The 21,457-nt window shown below is 39.8% G+C and overlaps 1 protein-coding gene across 5 annotated transcripts in view; it reads right to left on the bottom strand.

The window, feature by feature from the left end:
- FKTN (fukutin) overlaps nucleotides 1-21,457 on the bottom strand; it is a 35,809-nt gene that overhangs the window by 12,312 nt on the left and 2,040 nt on the right. For 2 of the 5 annotated variants that reach the window (XM_074994617.1, XM_074994622.1), the window contains exons 2-8: nucleotides 20,028-20,095; nucleotides 16,799-16,988; nucleotides 10,640-10,699; nucleotides 6,304-6,507; nucleotides 4,067-4,344; nucleotides 1,590-1,722; nucleotides 201-330 (exon numbers count right to left, since the gene is read on the bottom strand). In XM_074994617.1, coding sequence (XP_074850718.1) covers nucleotides 201-330; nucleotides 1,590-1,722; nucleotides 4,067-4,344; nucleotides 6,304-6,507; nucleotides 10,640-10,699; nucleotides 16,799-16,903 — 910 coding nt within the window. In that variant the 5' untranslated portion in view covers nucleotides 16,904-16,988; nucleotides 20,028-20,095. Of the gene's footprint in view, nucleotides 1-200; nucleotides 331-1,589; nucleotides 1,723-4,066; nucleotides 4,345-6,303; nucleotides 6,508-10,639; nucleotides 10,700-16,798; nucleotides 16,989-20,027; nucleotides 20,096-21,457 lie in introns of those variants that run through there. The other 3 variants (XM_074994619.1, XM_074994620.1, XM_074994618.1) reach the window with 3 other exon arrangements.

The raw sequence follows: 21,457 nt of genomic DNA, 5'->3' as shown, positions 1-21,457 counted from the left end.
TTCTCATTTTGACTTCATAGCGAACTTATTTGAACCGTGTCAATATACTGGATTCCTGCTTCACACACCTACTAACCTGGTGTATTCAGATGTCAACCTCAGCCACCAGCACTGGAACTAAACAGGATTAAATGCTTCACATTTTGAAAGGCGCTTCAATGGGTTTGAAAAGCAAAACAATATAAGCTCAAATACTTTACCAAGGCACGTTCCACTGCTCAGCCAGAATTTAACTCCTAAGTTATTTAAAGTCAGGGCAGCCAAATGCAGCAATGTTTTTGCTTTTTTTCTGAACTCCACTGCATCAAGAGAGGCATCATCAGGATACAGCTGAAGTGTGAAGGAAAATTAAACTACTTTAATAAGTGCACTTTAATTTTTATTTAAAAAAAAGGGTGGGGCTGGGGGAGATTTGGGGGAATTTTTTTTTCCAAGACTTTGACTAGTCTCTGGACACTGTCCACAAGACACACAGTGAAGTAAGCGCAATTTAAATGTCTATACAATGAACCATTTTTTGTTACCTTTTCCAAAGTGATGAATTGTAAAAAAAAAAAAAAAAAAAATTCAGTATTAACATACTACTTGAATGATCCACAGCGAAATCAGAAAAAGATGAACACACATTAAAGAAACAAAATATGTAAATGCTGTGATTAAACTTCTGCAATATTTACATTTTTCAATAACAACACACACTGAGCCTGAGCTTGCTCTCATGAGAGTCAATTACAAAATTCTTATGGATACAAACCGAATTGGGCTCACTGTGGCTATGTTTAGCACAATTTTAGCAATTTGTTTGGCACCACCAAATATTAAAACTGTGTACTGAAGTTACAAGTTTACACTAATTTCAGATGAGGCACAGTCGTTTAAGATCAGCAGCACATTTTTCACGTAATCAGAGCACTAAAAAGCATCTTAATAACAAAAGCTGTCTTTCTCTCAGGGGGATAACTCTGGTACTAATTTTCCAAAACACAAAACCTTTTTTTCCCCCCTTTATTTCTTTGCACTTTAAAAAGATCAGCCCAATCATTTCAGAAGTTACAAGCCTTTGAAAAGGGTGACTCAGAATGAACGTGCTCTCAAATTTAAGCATAAAAAGTGCAAACGTGCTGTAATGCTTCATCAATCCTACAAGCGATCAAAATTAAAAGTTACTGGAAAATTGGGACTCTGTGCTTAGAAATGCTACATGGTAAAACTTAAACACAAAGATATTCAGGGTCTGACTCATTTACAATAAGGCTGCTTGATACAACTCTGAAACATTAATGGGGTTTTAAAGTGTGTGCAAATTTACACATAATCATTTATCATATACTTGCAAATGCAGAGGCAAATTCTTCCAGAACAGATGAAATATCTTTAGCTGTTCACAGAAAAAAATTCTAGCTATGCTCTCAATATTTTTTAAAAAAGAGTTAATTTTCTGAGTACAAAAGCCCCAATGTCGCACTCATGCAAGTGTTTAACTTTAAGATCCTTTCAACTCAACCACATATGTGCAAGTACAAGACAGGAGCCTGAGAGTGAAAATCTACTTTATATTGCAGCAGAAGCACTATCTGATTACCACTCACCTGAAAGAAAGCCCGAGCTTCTCTGTACCTACATTCGAGGAACTTAGAGTGTGACATCTCCTCTAGAAATTGGGATGGATTTTTTGGAATCTGAACTTTTAAGTCATCAATGGAAAGTGATAGTAGTTCTGGCCTGCGGTGAAAGAAAGACATTATGTTATCCTGGCCAAGGACACATTATGACAAATCAATTTCCACCTCCTATAGCTGGCCTGGATTATGAAGGTCTAAAACATGTTGAGCACTTGAGCAGCTCCTAATGTATATCCAAATGTATTAGAACTGATTACACAAAACCAGAACTTCTCAGGTACAACAAAATCTACAAACTCTTCTCCTAGGCAAAGGTTTTCAAAGCAAGGGCTAATATTGACTCCTACATCTGAATTTAGACAACTGAATAAATTACCTTATTTTTCAAATGTGTCAAGTAATCAGCAGCTTGCATCGAGTTCATTGGCAGCTGCTGGATGTTTAGGACCTTTGAAAAACCAAGCCATTATTCAGTTGCCTAATATGGATTTAGGAGTCTAATATTAGTCCCTCTTTTGAAAATCTTGTTTTATAACTTAATACTTTAAGCCTTCATGGCAACTGAAATGTTGAATGCCATTTGACCCTTAATGCCCTGTATTCTAAATGCTTAAGCCAGGGAAGTTTAGTAACTCAGTAACTTTTAACAAAGATTAATCAGTGCATTCCCACCTACCTTTAAAATAAAAACCTAGAAGAGTTTGTTTCTGTTCTGATTCTTATGACAATTTCAAGTCCGGTGCAAGCATATTATTCACACAGTCAGGCTGTATGCATCTTGCTTCCCTAAGACTGCAACAAGCATGTAGATTTGCCGTTTTTCTTATGCTACTGAAACACTGCATAAGTGAAAGCAGTGACTTAGAAGCGTGAGCTTACAACACCAAAGGACATCTTGCTCAGGGCTGGCAAAACCAGAGGAAAGATAGAAAGAGAAACTGAGACGCAAAGAGATGAGTTGCACGAGTTCCAGACAACCATTACTGAGCTCTTTATCAATTTCCCAAAGGGCTGTCCCAGGGATGTCACTCTCTGGATTGTCCTCCACCACCCCCATACTCAGCTTTCTAATCTTCACTTATTATCAGCTTACAAATATTCCTAATATTACTATTTTACCATGTTTACTGGGCCTGATTCAAAGCCACTCAAGTGGATAAAAGAAGCTCTTTGAATCAGGCCCCTATAATAATTAAAAGAAAAAACATTCACGGACGGGAAAACGTTAAGTCAGTTCTCTCTCAAAAAAAAATCCCCAAAACTCCAGATCTGATCCCCCTGCAGAATTCTGGGAAAGTTCAGAGCCAGGCCACATGGTTTTGACCAATTTTAGTAGAGGAGGCACTTTCATGCCACGTTCCTATTTCAGTCACTTACAGAAGCTTTGAAAATGGAAGAGAGGCACAAGACTGGAAGCTAATAATTCATTCCAGACCTAACAGACTTTGCACATCTGACAGGCAATTCATTAACCTTGCTCCTTCAGCCTCCCTATTTGTACAGTGAGGATATTAATACTTCCTACCTGATGGGGCATTGTGAGGATTAACATTTGTGAAGTGTGTGGAACATAAAAGCACTCTTGATCCCGGTTCCATTGAAGTAAATGGCAACACTTCCACTGCTTTCCATGGTGCAGAATCAAATAACTCCCGTTCTGTTGCTTGTGCTCATTCAAAATTTTACTTTTTTGGGGGGAGGCATTTTGGTAATATTCCAGTCGGTCATTTTTGAGGTTACCAGGCTTTCAAAGCACTAGTTCCTTTACTTGCATGTGCAAATATGGGGGAGGTGTTTGATAAAATGGGTTCAAATGCACTTCTGACACAGCATAAATGAGACCTTTCTCCAATATCCTTCCACGCTAGTCACTAGATACTATTACACAGACCTTTGCTGAAAATGTATCCTCTCCTTTTTCCAGTGCTGAGTGTGTCAGATATGAAGTTTTGGCTCTGTAGCACAATCAAAACATCTGGAAAGAAGTTATACATCTTTAACAGATGCTGCTAAAAAGACAATTTCCATCTTGCCTAATGTATATTTACTTCAATATATTTCAGATGTAAGCTGAAAAGCAGAGATATTCAATTTTCTGCTGACAAAGATGTGATGATATATCTCTTTGGAAATCAAAATATCCTACCACAGATCAATGTTGGGGTCAGCCCATTACTGGATCTCTCATGCCCACATTAAGCCACTTAACCTCTCTGTGTCTCAACTTCTCCATCTGTAAATTGGGAAAAATACTTGTTTTACTAGTTAATATAATTGGCTGTCACCTTAAACTTCTGATTCACCTGAATCTTAGTGAACACATAATATGGGTTTTATAACTGCCCATTAGAACTGCAAAATGCTGATTTTAAGACAAGATGGGCAGCATTTAACATGCTAAAGTACCCTTAAATCCTCATTGTCCCCTTTCATTTTTAACTTACTTGTTGTAAGCTCCAGGGTAGCGGCCAAAGTGCAGCTTTCGGAAAGGCACGAACTTTCTGTCAGTGTGTTGCTTCAGCCGCAATGGGCCATGCCAGACATAGTTACCACTGCGCTCATAAAAGACCACCAGGTGGATGGCATGAGCTGCCAGTTTGAAGATGTAGTGGAGAGGAATTTCAGTTCCTGAGAGGTCATCCATCCCTTCCAAACGGGGGTCTTTGCTCTGTATCCTTAGCCACTGGAACCCCATTTTTTCAGCAGCTCTAAACAAGCTCATCTAAACATCAGAGAAATAAAGCTTATTGTGAGGAGACCAAAACCAAACCTTCAACACCAAGGGTCATTTTTTCATGCACTTATGTTACGACTGATTTACAACACACAACTTAGATTAGAATCAGGCCCTACCTATTCAGAATTTCTCCTAAACCTTAAAATGGTGGTAAATGCCTATCCATATTTCATTTTTTTACTTGCTTTCACTTCACCTACCTTAATTACAACAATTCCAAAATAAACAGACTTAAAAAAAAATGCTTCAATGTCCCCCTTTCTCTCAGTTTTGTAATGCACAATGAAACCACAGGATGATCTTCCTCTTTTGGTGAAAGCACTGTGACTGGACAACACAAACTGGGATCTGAGACCACTTCCACTATCTAGGCTTGCCTACGTGAACATTTAAGGCCAGGTCTACATTACCCACTTCAATATAATCATGTCAGAGGTGTGAAAATCCAGAGCCCCAAGTGACACAGTTATACTGACCTAGCCCCCGCACATACAGCACAGGAGGGCTGACAGGAGGGCTTCTCCTGTTGAAATCTGTACCGCCTCTTGAAGAGGTAGGTTAAAATGCACCAAGCTCCCACCAGCATACGGCTTGGTAGTGATGGAGGACTTCATTTGGGAAAACACCACAACCAGGCACGTATTATCCAACAAGTTCTCTGACTGTATTGGACATAATTTTTATTTCAGAAGATGAAGAAAGCTACCAAGGGAGAGGCTGTTCTAGATTTGATTTTGACAAATGGGAGGAACTGGATGAGAATTTGGAAGTGGAAGGAAGCTTGCGTGAAAGTGATCACCACAAGGCAGCACTCGTGAATCTAAGGCAGGGTAGAGGGAATATAGCCAAATAAAGACGAAGGATTTCAAGAAGGCAGACTTTCGCAATCTCAGGAAGATGGTAGATAAGATCTTATGCAAGGCAAGTCTTAGGAGAAAACCAGCTAAAGAGAGCAGGCTACGCTAACACAGGCACAAATGCGAACTATCCCAATGCGTAGGAAAGACAGGAAGTATGGCAAGAGACCTTCCTGGCTTAAGTAGGAGAGCTTCAGTGATCGAAAAATTAAAGAGAGTCCTACAAAAACAAAGTCTATTCACAAAAGGTGAACATATACACAAGTAGGTAGAGACAACATTAGAAAGGCCAAGGCACAACACGAGATCAAACTCGTTAGAGACAAAGGGTTTTTTTTAAAAAAAAAAAAAAAAGCAAAAACAAAAAAACCCAAGCTGTACAAACCCATGAGAAGCAAGGCCTGGACACTCAATGACGGTGGGAAAACAACAGAAAATGTGGTACTGGTGGGGTTTTTTTTTTGTTTTGTTTTCTTGTTTGTTTGTCATAAAGAGTTCAATTAAAACTTCATAATAAAAAATAAATGACAAAAAACATACGTCAGTATCTGGCTGCTGTACATTATGAAACAATCATAAATGCACACGAACAGCTCTGCACTGAATACTACTCAAAATTTTCTACGGCTATCTGAATGTAAGTTGCTATTTTTTTCCCCCCCTCCATAACAGTTCTCTCTCTGCCTTTTGAAAGTTGGCCTCATCTCTCCTCAATCTTTGTACATTGTGGGCCTTGGATCTACCATCTTTGGCTTACCTGATGGATTTTCAATTCACTGAAACAGCTTTTAAAACATTTTATCTGAGCTGCCTCACCAGTGCTGACAGAGGCTAGTCTCTCCCAGTGGACCTCCCCATCATGTGACTCATTAACACTCTGTTTAAGGCACATGACTGCCCTTTACCTCAAGAGGTTTCTTTAAAAAAAATATCTAGGTGCTCTTGGTGCAACACCATCTTTAGACCAGGTCCACACCACAAATGTTAAACCTGCAAATGTTTAACTATGTGTGTTCTGTTTCATCATTAATGCTGTAATGGCTGGGTGAATCACAGCAGACAAAAATGAAAAAGGAGAAAACCTTACTTCATGTCTCCATGTTTTGTCCAGCAGTGCAAATGTAGTGAAGTCCCGTGAAGCACAGAAATACTTGCATTCCGGGCTCATGCCAGCAGAAGAGCTGCTGAGCTGTTCAAAGTCTTTATGAATTAAACCCAGAACTGAAGGATCAATGAGGTACACTGGTACATTGTGAGTGGACACTAAACCAAGGAATTTCTTAATCACGTGCTGTTTGGAAGAACAAAAAATAGGAAGCACATCACCATATAAATATGAAAAGAGTTAACATTTCAAAATTATGAATCCAGTAGAAAATGAGCTCTCTCAATAAGACTTCAGCAATAGAGCTAGAAAGTGGAATTACGCACCAACCCTTAGAGCTCCAAAGGAGTTTATACAGTGAATGTGTGTACACAAAAGAACAGGGCTCCCCCACGACACACATTTAAGACCAAAACTCTTCAGTTTATGTGAAATAATGCATATGTGATGCTGTCCTTATGAGAGTCCATATATTTTTATGAACCCTAATCTCACATTTGGTGTTGTGTTTCTGGCCAAGGCAGTTCTCACTATACAGCAGTGCCCTCTACTGGAAAAAGTGGAGTCAGACTAGCTTTTGAGATGATCTCTAGAAGACAATGGCAGCAAAAAGAAGAGTAAATTGTGGGTTGAGAGAAATTTACTGGCCTTTTCCACTTAGGAAATAAGTTAACAAAAATATATAGTATTCCTGAAAGCAGCAATAGTGATATCCGTATGAATTAGAATTAAATTCTTTACAGAATTACTTTTAAAAATCCCAGGTTTATAATCATCTGAGCCAGTCATCTTACAAGATGGTCACTAAAATCTGGGAGGAAGAGGAGTTTATTATTATGCTAGTAGACAGTATATGACATAATAATAATAATAATTAGCATGTATTCCTCACTTTAGGTCTTCAAAGCACTGTGCGCATATTAACTAATTCCAATCAACTTGAGAGAAATAAACATATTCTTATTTTACAAATGGTGAAACCAATGAGACTGAATGAAATTATCTCAGCTCATAAAACATGCTCATAACAACACTCTCTCATAGTGGTTTTCGTCTTTTGAGGGACAAAAATCCAATCAGGAATTTTTGCATATTCATTTTTGAGGACGAGGAATTAGCAGGTAGATTTCAAAACCATCCAAGGCAAACTAGGACATTTAGTCACTACATTAAGTGGAAATGCACAATTCATGGCATCAATCCAGTATCAAGGATGTTTTATAGTTTCTGGTATATACAAAAGGTGCATTGTTCAGGCAAGCATGTTTGCAGTGCTTTCTTTGTTTGGACTAGAGCACTCTGATGTTATTAAGTATAAAAAAGCACTTGTAAGAACTAGATGCTTGAAGTCAAAGGATCCCAGTCTCTAGGATGGTGATTTGTTTGCTTAACTCATACACAGGCATTCAATTGAATAAATCCACATCTCCATGCAAAATGAAAAATCAACAAACATTTACAGCAACGTAGCATACTGCAAGAGCAATTATAAGTTAACCTAATACAACATGGCAAGATGGATTAAATCAATTACATGCAAAGGCTTAATGAGTATTTCTACTCTGAAAAGTACCTGTACAACTGGCATTGCAGCATGTTTACCGTAGCTTGATAATTCTAGATCAAATGTGTTCGGTTAAGGGACTTTGACCCTGCTTTCAACTATCAGCCCTGCAAACTGAACTTGGCATTTCAATGTCAAGCTATGGTTTTCTTTGGGTCATGCACTGTGTCTAATTAGCATAAGTTCTGTATTCTGCTTTGTTACTAATCATCTAACAGAAGTAAAATAAAATCTTACAAGGGAGCTGTGCCTGCAGGTAATTGAGCCAGAGAGAACATCATGTCCAGTACGTGTCACAATGCACTCAGTAGCTGGCTAGAAGAAATGGCCTGGAGGAGCTGCCAAGCGCTCTTCCCATCAGGAGTGGGGCACATACGCAAGTGCCGTCTGCCTCGCCGACTTCGGGAACAACAGGGTTGTCCATTGTTCCTCAAATTCACTAAATCAGGGCTTGTAAAATCGAGGGTTTACTGTACTCCTGGCTGGGAGTAACTAAACATTTTAAAATGGTTGCTATGCACATCCTTAGCAAGCACAGGATGGTATTTATACCAAAGGGCACAGGCAATGCATTCTCCCCCTTACAGCATCCCCTTTTGTCCACAATCACACCAGTGTGGTGTTCAATGCAGACACAGAGATTTGTTCACAACCCATTTTCCTCAGCAGGTGCCAAACAAATAGCAAGGCGAAGTATGACAATTTTGGCAGAGTTTCTGTCAGCAGAGCTCAGCAGTTTACAGGATTAAATCCTAAAAATATCAACCAACCAAAACATATCTTGAAGTTGTAATAAGACCAGCAGCACTGCCTCCAACCAGGAAGGAGCAGTAGCTCAGAAAATTAACTGTGCCCCTTCTTTGTGAAGAGCTTTACAAATCAGCATAACCTATGTTAAGAGGGAACTAGAGTGACAGCAAGCAAAACAGATTAAACAACTGGAAGAGTGCACAATACCATGTGATGTCACTACCTGCCAGTAAAAAAAAATTAGCTGGTGATTTTATCCCAGCTGCAGTTTATTCAATAAGGTGGAATTCTAATAACCAAAGAGTTTCGATATTTAATTTGGAAGGACAGAAAGGCAGGATTCAGCACTTTTGCAAATTAAAAAAAAAAAAAGAAAGAAAGACAAACCCAAGTCCTGAAAAATTTTTCCTGAGAGATGGAAAAGTGCCTTGAGTATAACACAAAAGAATCTCCAAGGACCCCAAAATCACAACCAAAGCTCAACATCTGCCTTTCAAAAATAGAGAATTTCAACCAACATCTTCAAACGTTTTGTAACTTTGCTCACCTGTCAAAGGCATCATGTGGTACACGTATATTATGCTGTAAGGTAGGCTGGCAGCAGATGTTTTTTACCAGATTTTTGAAGGGTGAAAACGATTACAAAATTTAACCAGCAACAGCACAGATTCTGGACAAAAGTCTAAATGCAAATAAGTGCATAATTCCACACTTGCTATCACCTCTTTTTGAATATTCATTTTTCCCAAAAGCTGAGAGCCTTACTGTACTGCAACATATACGCTGCAGAAGTAAAACTATAGTATATAGTTTTAGTATGTATATAGTATATACTTATAAGTATATAGAAGTAAAACTACTTCTAAAAAGGTGGATAATTTGGTATGACCATTAATTATTTTAATAATGGCACCAGTAAGATCTGTATTTTTTTCTGTGTTAACTAACAAGTTACCAAACTGAACCAGTTACGGTTCAAAAAGTCATCCAGAGAAGTGGAGTGCAAGGCCTTTCAATGCCTATTTAATCTGATCAATCTTTATGTTACAGAGTGGAATTCAATGGTAAGGAACCTTCTAGTTCTTCAGCTTTCTTCTCCTAATTAAATGCTAGTATAATCCATAAAAAAGTTATTACCAAATGTCTGTGCACAAACGATAAAATATCATTGGCCGGCTCACAGAAATGAATACGTGGCTTCAGTCCAAGTCTGACTAGAGAGAAGTTTACATCATGAAATTGTCACAATTGACCCTAACTGTAACCTGTGCTGATTGTCTCAGCAAAAGGGGCCATGGATGGAACAGACATGGAAAATGACTTTGTTCTGAGCCCTGAAGTACCGTTTACATCAAGCCTCAAACAGAGCTGAACGAACAATTTAAACAGTTCTGACTGAATAGGATTCATTAGGCTTTGAAGCCAGTACATTACAGATAGGGAAGAGGAGATTTGGAGAAGCATACACCGCACTCCCACTAAGGCGCCCAAGTGTATTTTAGGGATAAATGGGACTTCAGTGTTCAAATCTGTAAATCTGATGCCTTTCACAGGCTTTAAATTCACTTTTTAAAAAGAGAAAATTAAAGATTTCTAGTTTCTGTGTTAGTATCTTGGCCCATTTGTATTTAGGTTAGATTGCATGTTGCTTATCGAACATGTACGTGCTGCTTTTATAAGGCAAATTATTCTTCCCTTTCATTATCTAAACCACTTGTTCTACTGATGACACCACCACAGTGGCTAAATTCTCCTGTAGAAATGGGAGCATAACGGAAGCGAGGCCTATGTGCACAACACACAAGGCCTGATCCTGAGACAGGTGAGCACTCAGAAATCCCCTTTAATGCTCGTCTTCAGGGTGGTAAGATCAAGGTGGTTTCCATTTAAACCAACAAAACTCCCAATGACTGAACTTGAAGCAGAAGTGGACTCATATTTCACAGTTCTGAAAGACTTCATTGATACAGGGAAAGCTGTATAAATAAGTAGCATTGTACATACCCATTGTGTGCCATCTTGTCCTGACTGGCTCCCTTTAAGTTTTGAAAAAACAGCTCCATTCTAGCAAGAACAAGAGGAAAAGATATTTTGAAAGCTAACATGTCCCAAATGGTGGTTTTGTTTAGATTTATAAAAGAAAATTGGATGTATTTTTTCACAAACACTCTACATTTCAAAGATTGCAATTTTAAGTCACGTATATATTACAATGGCATAAAAAGCATGCCTGGTAATATTCATTAATTTTCATTTTAGAAGGATAATGCAAGGATTGTTGGATCTAGTCTTGTTTCCAAGTCAATAGGCCAATTAGTAAAAGAAAAAAAATACAGGGTGGATAGAAATAAGTTTAAAGCAAAACCAAAACAACTGGATGTTTTTAAATTAAAATCCAATTTTTTAAAATGTTAATTAAATATAAGTTTGTTAAAAACGTATTTAAAGTTACATTTTGAATTGGCAAAGTTTTTGTAGGACTAAACTTATTGTAATCTATTAAAATCACAAAAAACTTATTATGATCTATTAAAATGACAAATTAAACACAAAAATAATATTAAGCGGTACATATGGTGCCAACGTATTAAAGGAAGTCAAACTACGGAACTGGAGGAAGTCACTGATCAGGGACGTAAAAATCAGTTTGTGCTGAAGTGCTAAACTAGCTTTTGGCAGTTTTAGCCTCCTCTGAAGCTGCAGCAAGGACACTTCTTCCATTTCAGTTTGTTCAGCAAGTTCAATGCATTCAATGTTAAAAACACAACCGGAAGCTAGAAAAGGAAAAACATTCTTGCTTTTTCAATGTCTGATCAAAAACAAGGTGAGATGATGATATCTACTAGTTCTAAATGAAGATATGGTACCCAGAAATTTTTCATCCATGACTTCCAACAACCTCCATTAATTTGGGCCTGTTGGCTGGAGGCTGCAGTGACATGCTGTCAGTGTGGGTTACAGAGGCATCCCCCATAGCTTCCAGACATCGCAGGCAGCAGCTCCCAGCTGCCAGAGGTTCCTCCACAGCTCCTGGTCACAGTGTGCTCTCAGCAGCTGAGGGCTCCCCCTCTATAACTACCAGCCACTGTGGAGGGGGGAAGGAGACCCTGAAGCTTCAAGCCAGCATGGGAGCTATCAGACATCATGTGCTGCCGAACCATGAGGCTCTAAGCTGCCACGGGTGGCAGTGCTCCAGCTCCTTGCCACCAAGGACAGCAGGGCCCCCCTCTGCTCAGAGCTGCTGCTGCAGCTGCCCAGCCTCTGCAGGCAGCACAAGGACTCCACAGCTAAGCTCCTGCTTTGTCAGGGATACTTTTAGTTAAGATAACGGACAAGTCAAGGACTTCCATGAATTCTTCTTTATTGCCTGTTACCTGTCCATAACTTCTACTAAGAATATCTGTGACAAAATCTTAGCCTTAACCAGGAACAGTAAGCTCAGTTCATTAACTCCAGATACTTCCTTCATGTAATGAGTTGGTTCGTTTTAAAGGCAAAATAGGTTTTGGCATTTTTTTTTCTTTTGCATCCAAGTAGTAAAATTGGAAAGGCTGGCTTTCTGCATTTTAAATTGAATTTGAATATCCATGCAACTAGGTCCTGATGCATAGCCCAAGTAAAAAAATTAATCTAGCAAATAAAACTGCACCACTCACCATTTGCTAACATAAACATATAAATATTAAGAACCTAAATGACTTCTTTTCAGTTGAGCACACTACACTTGCTCAAATAAATGTGGCATAAATATTGTGCAACTATCTGGTTAACAAAAATTAGCACCATATGCAGTTAAAAGACTACATTTATTTGCGGCCAATGTTTGATCAACTAAATCAACTTTAATCAACTAAAATCAATCTTTCTTTAGGAAAATAAATGTACAAATGCAAAGCACAATTACAATTCTTTTTTTAAATCAAGGGTTCATATTTGTTGATTTAAATCAATATTCTTGAAAAAGGAAGCTAAAATAATGCCTGTAACCCCAGAACATTGGGAAAAGTCATACATTAGGATTAGCAGTGCAGCTTGTCATAGACTTGACCCTTAATGGATAAGTTTGAGAAGAAAAATATTTGTGTCATAAGATAATATTCCTGGCTACCTAGTGGACAATGATTTCTAATTCACAGCCTTGCTGCAGACAGCACATGAAGAAGCCAGTCTGTAATGTCATCTAGTACCAACACTACAGACTAAAAAAGAGCCCCCACCACCAAATGAACTAAGATGGGAAATTAGATAACAGACTCTCCTTCTAAAGGCGGAGGAAAGGAAGACATACTGTTGGCTTCCGTTCTTGCACTGTGAGAATTGATATCTAAAGATAACTCATTCAATCCTCATGAGGGCATGATTTCACTTCTAGCAGCATCTAAGCCAATTATTGCCTTCATTTCCCATTATGGAAAGAGTACATTTAGCCTCACGTGCTTCTTGTGGCTCAATCAGAACATAATGACTGGAATTTACACGTGCTATCTAGAAAGCTTTACAACAGAACCCCACAGACAGGTTAAAGGCAACTGATTCTGAAGAAACAGTAGCTTCTTTTATTTATAACACATCTGCTGAAGAAACTGCATTCTGGTTTTTTCTTCCCTAAACAACCTTACAAAAATTTCCAAGGCTCAGTTTGTCTTGGGTTTCAACACAAAATCATACTTCAGTCTGGAATAAGTCAAGGGGCGTGCACTTTAAAAAACCTTTAGCTGTACCAGACAGTTCAAAGATACAGCAAAAAAGACAGTTACTCACTTCTGTAACTGGCATTCTTCGAGATGTGTTGTTCGTTCCCATGCCAACGTAAGTGCACATGCTGAATTGCCAGAAATTTCTCCCCTAGCTCGTAGCCCGAGGGTCGGAGTGGTGCTGTTATGGCACCCAATATAGCCATCACTCGATCTGCCCCCTGTTCAGTTCCTTCTTGATAGCTACTCCAACAGTGGGGAAAGGTGGGAAGAGTTTGGAATGTTCATAGACAACACATCTCAAAGAACACCAGTTATGGCAGAAACCATCTTTTCTTCTTTGAGGGATTGTTCACATGCATTCCAATGTAGGTGAACGTAACCTATGTCAGTAGGCGGGGTCCGAGCCCTGGAATGACTGTAGTACAGCCCTGTCTACAACAGCATCCTCTCTAGCATACTGTGTGATCATGTTACGGACTGCAAACGTATGTATGGAAGACCAGGTGGCAACCCTCCAGATGTCCTGAATAGGAACATGGGCTAGGAATGCTGTTGAGGAGACCTGCACTCTTTTAGAGTGACCCCTGATCGGAACAGTGGGGATCCCTGCTGGCTCGTAGCATTCCATAACACAAGCCACTATCCAGGAGAAAAGCCTCTGGGAAGAAACTGGGAGGTCCTTCATCCTGTCCGTCACAGCCACAAAGAGCTTCCTGAATGGTTTGGTTCTGTCCAAATAGAAAGATAAAGCTCTGTGGACATCTAAGGTATGTAAACTCTGGTCCCTCGGGATAGCATGAGGTTTGGGGTAAAAACAGAGTGAGATATCGTGATTGACGTGGAAAGAGGAATCCAATTTTGTCAGTAAGGCCAAATGGGATCTCAATCTAACCTCATCCTTGCGGAACGCCATACAGGGTGGCAAGTATCAGGAGGGGTAGAGGTACTAGTCTATATCCACAAAAAATAACAAGTCCTGTGGCACCTTACAGACTAACAGATTTATAGGAGCGTAAGCTTTCATGGGCAAAGACCTGCTTCATCAGATGAATAACCTTGTGGATGAGGGGAACGGGAGGAAATGCATATGGCAGAGGGCTCATCCAGGACACAACGAACGCACCTGCCCCCAGCCTCCAGTTCCAGTAAGAGCAAAATATCTGGTGCTTTGAATTAAGGTGCACGGCAAACAGGTCCACCTGGGGATAGCTCCATACTCGGAAAACTGATTGCAGCACACACAGATGAATGGACCCCTTGTGGTTCATGAAGGACCTGCTGAGGTGGTCCACTACAGTATTGTGGACCCTGAGTAAGCAGTGGGCCTGCAAGAGAATTTCATGATGAATGCAAAACTCCCATAGCCTGAAGACCTTGTGACACAGGGGAGAGGAGTGCGCACCCCCCATCTATTGATGTAATACATTGCTGTCATGTTGTCTGTGCTCACTGACACACAATGCCCTGCTAGGCTGCCCTGAAACACCTTGCATGCCAACCTGATCTCCCTGAGCACCCTTACATTCACGTGAAGATTGAGATCCGAAGTACTTCAGAGAGCCTGAGTACAGCACTCCCCCAGATACGTCCTAAAGCCCAAATCTGTCATATTGGTTACCAGAGACAGGGAAGACTGGGGAGGCCTGAAGGGCACCTCCACACACACTGTCCAAGAGTCCAGCTACCGAGGCAGGGTCAGCAACACCCACTGCAACAATGTCACTGATTTGTCAGTATTATCCCACACAGGGCGTTATACCGAGGCAAGCCACAATTGGAGGGGACTCAAATGAAGTCTGGCATGTTGCACCATGAATATACAAGCCGCCATGTGTCCCAGGAGCCTCATGCAACACCTGGGCATCATGGCGGGGAACCTGGTCAAGTTGTTTATGATGCTGGCCATAGCCTGAAACCTGCTGTCTGCCAGGGAGGCCCTGATGAACACAGAGTCCAGGAGAGCCCCCACAAACTCTATTCACTGAGCGAGGATGAGCATCGACTTTGCCTTGTTTACCAAGAGGCCGAGACTGTTGAAGGTTTGGCAAATGAAGGATGGAGGGCTTGCCCTGAGAGTGGGGACAACAAGGCACCTGCCTCAGAGAGGGATTCCTCCTTGAGGAAGAGAAGGGCACCGTTACCTGAAGGAGGTTCTGCATTGCATGGAACGCTTCTGGTGTCAAAGGTAACTGTACTGGGGAGCGAGGGTGAGACCTCTGGACCAGCATGGAAGCCTGACCATCCAGGGCCTGCCCTTTGTGTGCGTCCCCGAAGCCTCCTGAGAAGTCTCCCTGGGTTTAGGAGCAGGCGGAGAATGACCCCTGTAGTACCATTTCTTTTTGTGAGGCACCAAGTACTGGGGCTTGTGCCTCCAAGGAGGCTGGGCTACTGGCCCTTGACCTTAGTGCTAGACCCCACTTTGTTCTTCATCAACACCATGGCTGAGCTCGGTGCCAGTGCACTACACATCAAGGAGAACGTGTTTGGCCCTGCAGTCTGGGACGTCTCTAGTTGAAGAGCTACCTCCATTAACAACACTTAGAGGAGTTGAGCTCTCTCTTTCAGAGTCCTTGTCTTGAAGGCCTTGCAAACCGAGCAGCGACCCAACTGATGGCTCTCGCCCAGACACTTCAAAACAAGGCAAGTGAGGATCACTCCTTGGCATGCGCTTCTGCAGCCGACACAGACAAAGACTGGCAACCTTGCATGCCCCAATGCCAAGATCTCAAGTGGGAAACAACCATCCTACTCAGAACCCGACGATTAACTCTAACTACTAACAATGGAAAACAACCACCACCTAAGGAAAAGTATTAACAGGTTATGGCCTAACAGGCACCAGCTATCTATTAGAGATGCTCGCATGACTGTCGGGAGTTCCAGCAACCAACACAGCGGCAACAAGGAAATGAGCAGGGGACAAGGTGGGTAGTACCTATATTGGGCGCCATAACGGCACCACTCCACAGGGCACTGCTCTGAAATGGCAGCTACCAGCTAGGGGAAAAATTTCCACCAACTGAGCATGAATGTGCACATGAACTTACACCGGAATGCGCATGAAAAATCACTTGAAGAAGAACCTGGAATTGTGGTAATTCAATCCAATGTCTAAACAATAAGGAGTCCTGTGCCACTTGGGCCCAAGCTTTTGTGGGCTAGAATGCACTTTGTTAGATCAATGTCTGATTTCATAAATAAAGGCTCTGTCCAGATGGCAGCATGGCCAGGGCTCAGGATTGGGAATAACATTCTAATCTCATCCATTCTATGATACCTACTCACTACTCTTTGGTAATTTATTTAATATCTCCCTATCAATTTTATAGTAATAGTAAACAATCCCTCTAGGATGGTTTGAATAATAATTAGTTAATGTTTGTAATGTTCTTTGAACATATTAAGTTCTATTTTTAAAACATATTTTTTCACCAAATTCAGGTATTTAAAGTGAATTTATTTTTACCTTTGGAGATAAGTAGTACTTATAATAGTACAACTGGAACAGAAGAAACACTGAGCTTGTCAAAGTAAGAAGAGCCAAAACCACATTCTTATTAATTCTCTGCATTAGTCTTCAATGCTCACTTGATTAGCATTTGAAAGCAGCTCAGTCTTTTTCATTTTTTCAGATTGCATATCCCTTCTTTGCTATTCTGTGAGAAAACAAAGTATGTCACTTAGTTTAAGTAAAAAAACACATACAAATTTTATTTTAATAAGGTACAAAGTACTGAACTAATAGAAACTAGAGTAAATTGGGAGAACAAAGTAGTCACAGAATAAAAAAGGAACAATGCAAATTAAGAGTAAATCCACATGAAATGGGTGCTAATCAGTAAGAAAGGTGGGTTTTTCAGTCATATTTGTGAAAACAACAAACCTCTTCAAACTACAGATAAACTATATGAGCAAAACGTAGGAAAGATACTGGAATGAGAATTCCATCAGAATGCAACTTTCATGTTTAATAAGGAATGATCACCCACTGAAAGGGAAGAAATAAGAAACTACCTATAAAACTCATCATTTTGGAAGAGGAACGCTTTTTTTCTTTTGAGACCATTTTGTTCTTTAAACTATTTAACTATAACATATACACTGGGTTAAAAGGGAACTATGGACAACCCAAGAAACTACAGACCCATCCGCTTAACTTTTGCGCCAGGAAAGATATTGGAGCAAACAACTAAGCAATTAATTTGCAAACATCTAGAAGATAATAAGGTGCTAAGTAACAGTCAGCATGGATTTGTCAAGAATAGATCTTGTCAAAACAGGTAGCTTTGATAGTGATGAAGGCCCCCAGTATAGAAGGGATGTGGACACATTGGAGCGAGTTCAGTGGAGGGCCACGAAAATGATTAAGAGGCTGGAGTGCATGACCCATTACAAGAGGCTGAGAGATTTGGGCTTATTTAGTTTCTGAGGGGTGATTTGATAGCAGCATTCAACTTCCTGAAAGGGGGCTCTAAAGAGGATGGAGAAAGACTGTTCTCAGTGGTGACAGATGGCAGAACAAGGAGTAATGGTCTGAAGTTGCAGAGGGAAAGGTGTAGGTTAGATACTGGGGAAAAATATTTCACCAGGAAGGTGGTGAAGCACTGAAATGCATTACCAGGAGAGGCGGTGGAATCTCCATCCCTAGAGGTTTATAAGTCCCGGCTTGACAGTCACGGCTGGGACAATTTACTTGGGGTTGATCCTGCTTTAGGCAGGAGACTGGACTAGATGATCTCCTGAGGTCCCTTCGAGCGCAAGAATTCTATGATTCTATGGGGAGAACCGGTAGACATGGTGTATCTTGACTTTGGTAAAGCTTTTGATACTGTCTCACACGACTGCCACAAAACAAACAAGGGAAATGCAACCTAGATGGAGCTACTGTAAGGTGGGTGCAGAACAGGTTGGAATTACATTCCCAGAAAGTGGCTACAATAGTTCACAGTCATGCTGGAAGAACATAATGAGTAGAGTCACACAGGACTCATTTCTACATATGGTTCTGTTCAATATTATAACAAATAATTTAGATAATGCCATAGAGCAGCGTTTCCCAAACTAATTTGGCCACAGAACAATTTTGGGCTTGGAATTTACTGACGGAACACATACATGCTAGTCGGTGTGGGGAGGGTTTCAACCAAAAAATTACCTAACATAATGCTTGAAAGTTGATTTAAAAGAGTTCCATTTTTAGAAGTCTTATTTTACAAAGAACAAAAACAACAGGAGAAAATTATATGAAAGAGCAACAAATGTCCTTCTGAAAAGGAGGATGGTCAGCAACCCTATAATTCAGTATAAAAATTAAAAATGAACTATAAACTCAAAGCAACAGCTGAAAGAAGCAAGGTCAGTGTTGTTCTTTTGCACAAAAATAGAAAGGACAATATTGTTCAAAATATTGTTCCCTAAAGCTTAATTTTTTTCATGAAAAAAATGCAAAACAAATTAGGTACTGAAAAATATTTTAAGTGTGTTTTTATGAATTTGTTATTTTTACAGAAAACTACTGGAAAATAAAAATAGGTAACATTTAAGAGCTTTTTTTTAATGGGAAGAGCGTTTTTGCATCTTTTGATCACAAATCTGCTTAATATTAGGATTGGTGCTGGAGAGTTGGAGCCTCATAGCATGTGCAACACAATGTGATTTTTCTGAACAAGACTCGTGCCAAAACAATCTGAATCAACTCAGATTGTTTCAGCATGAGTTACGTGATAATTATACTCTTATAAATGCTTTATAAATAGAAATATACCTAATGCTTTATAAATAGAAATATACCTACAATCTAAATACTTTACAAATACCTTACTATTTTTGAGACACATGTACTTTCATATTTAATATTTTAGAAGGAAAAATATCACAGCATAAAAATATTTTCACAGAACACCTATTCACATCGCACGTAACACAGTTTGGGAAACACTGGCATAGAGAGTAGCCTTATACAGCTTGTGGAGAATATCACAATGGGAGGGTTGCTCTTGCTTTGCAATGATCTGGAAAAATGGTCTGAAATAAACAGAGTGCGACTCAATATGGTGCAATGCAACATACTCCATTTAGGAAAGAATCATCTGTTGCACACATACACAGTTGGAAACAATAGCCTAGAAAGGAGAATAGCGGAAAGGGATCTGTGGGGTCATAGTGAACCGCAAGCTAAATATGAAAAGAGAGGTAGCCATGTTCGTCTGAATTCCAACAAAACAAATAAGCAGTCATGTACCACTTCAAGCTAAATCTGAGTCAACCATTGACACTTGCAAAAAAACAAACAAGCACACAAGTAAACCTAACATGATTCTGGGAGGTATTAGCAGCAGTGTTGTAAGACACAGAAATAATTATTCTGCCCAACTCTCTGAACAGGCCTCAGCAGAAATACTGTTTCCAGTTCTGGGTGCCACATTTCAGGAAAGACGTGAACAAACTGGAAAAAGTCCAGAGAAGAGCAAAATAACTGAAGGTCTACAAAACATGACCTATGAGAGAAGATTGAATGAACTGGAAGTAATTTAATCAGGTATCACCACAATGAACATTGTATGCATTTTTAATAACAGAAAATATAACTCAACAGTGTATGCTACCAAAAAAAGCTTGCAGGACACCTGCGAGTTTTTCACTGAACACCAATGTTCTGCAGAACGTAGTTTAAGCAATACCGGTCTAGGTAATACCTGGTCCTGCCATGAGTGCAAGGAACAGGACTAGATGACCTTTCAAGATCCCATCCAGTCCTATGAGCCTACAAAGGGAGAAAGAGAAAAAACAGATATACAACAATCAGGGGCAAGAAATCAGGACTGATTAATAGGGAAGAAAACATTTTGTTCTTTTATGTTCTATTTTTCTTTCCATTTGACCAGAAATGCAGTAGCAATTCATTCTGTGAGGAAAATCTACATTTAAGGAGAAGCTAAACATTAGTATGTCCATTTATACTTAAAATTCCCCATGCCTCACCCCATTCCTTCAGTACCATGTCTTTGAGTTGTCAGTTTTTATTGCAATTTTTTATTTGGACCTGTGTGCTCTATAACTGAGCCTGGACTGGAAATGCTATAGATCTGATGAAGTGGGTCTGTCCCACGAAAGCTCATCACCTAATATATCGTTTTGTTAGCCTTTAAATTGCTACATGACTGTTGTTTTGTTAGAATACAGACTAATATGGCTACTTCTCTGTTACCATTTATACCGTGATTACATTCTCTGATTATCTTGTACATGGTGCTGTTCAGAATAACATTAGGTTCATTTCTCTTCTTCAATCCTGCCCTTCCCTAGCCAAACAGTTTATACTGTTCCCTGTCTACATAAGATGAGCTTAGAGTAACAGCGATGTTAGTCAACCAAACATAAACCAGAGCTTTAAATATAGGCTGTTTGAATACTGACGTTTGAATCTAATGTTAGAATGTAACTGCCATTTAGAGGATCAAAGTCTGAGACTCCACCTCAACCTGTCACTTCTGAGCTGGCATAAACTAGGAAATCTGCTGGGTAGGAAACACATGCTTTTTCCTCTATTAGGGATTTCATCTCCTTTAAAAACTGGATTTTAGTCTGACAATCTTATCAGTAGTGTCCGATTTCATAAGTAAAGGCCTTGTCTGGTTGTCACAGCTGTGAGAGTTCAGGATGGGTAGACAAATTCTAATTCCATCTTTGCTTTCTATTTGCTATGTTTTAGGTAATTTAAGCATGTCAGTGTTATTGTAACAGCTTTAAATAATTCCAATCCCCTGGCTCCCCAAGATTCTTAGAGAGGATTTTGGAGTTTTTTAAAATCTCATTCTTCTGAAGCATCATGGGAGATTAGCCACTGGACAGGGAGGCCTAGAAATCTGACGTAGCACTAAGCACTCTCTCTTAAATGGTTGGTTGACTGTTTTTTGTTCACACAGTTAGGGTTTAACTTATCATATATGGACAAAACAAAAAAGCAGTCATGTAGCACTTTAAAGACTAACAAAATAACTTAGCAGGTAATCAATTTTCATGGGGAAGACCCACTTTCCAGAACCATACTATCTCCAGATCTGAAAAAGTGGGTCTGTTCCACGAAGCTCATCACCTAATAAACTGTTAGTCTTTAAAGTGCTAC

Source organism: Carettochelys insculpta, chromosome 5 (genome assembly GCF_033958435.1).
Source record: "Carettochelys insculpta isolate YL-2023 chromosome 5, ASM3395843v1, whole genome shotgun sequence".
Classification (NCBI taxonomy): domain Eukaryota; kingdom Metazoa; phylum Chordata; order Testudines; family Carettochelyidae; genus Carettochelys; species Carettochelys insculpta.
This window is presented reverse-complemented; position numbering and strand designations above follow the sequence as displayed.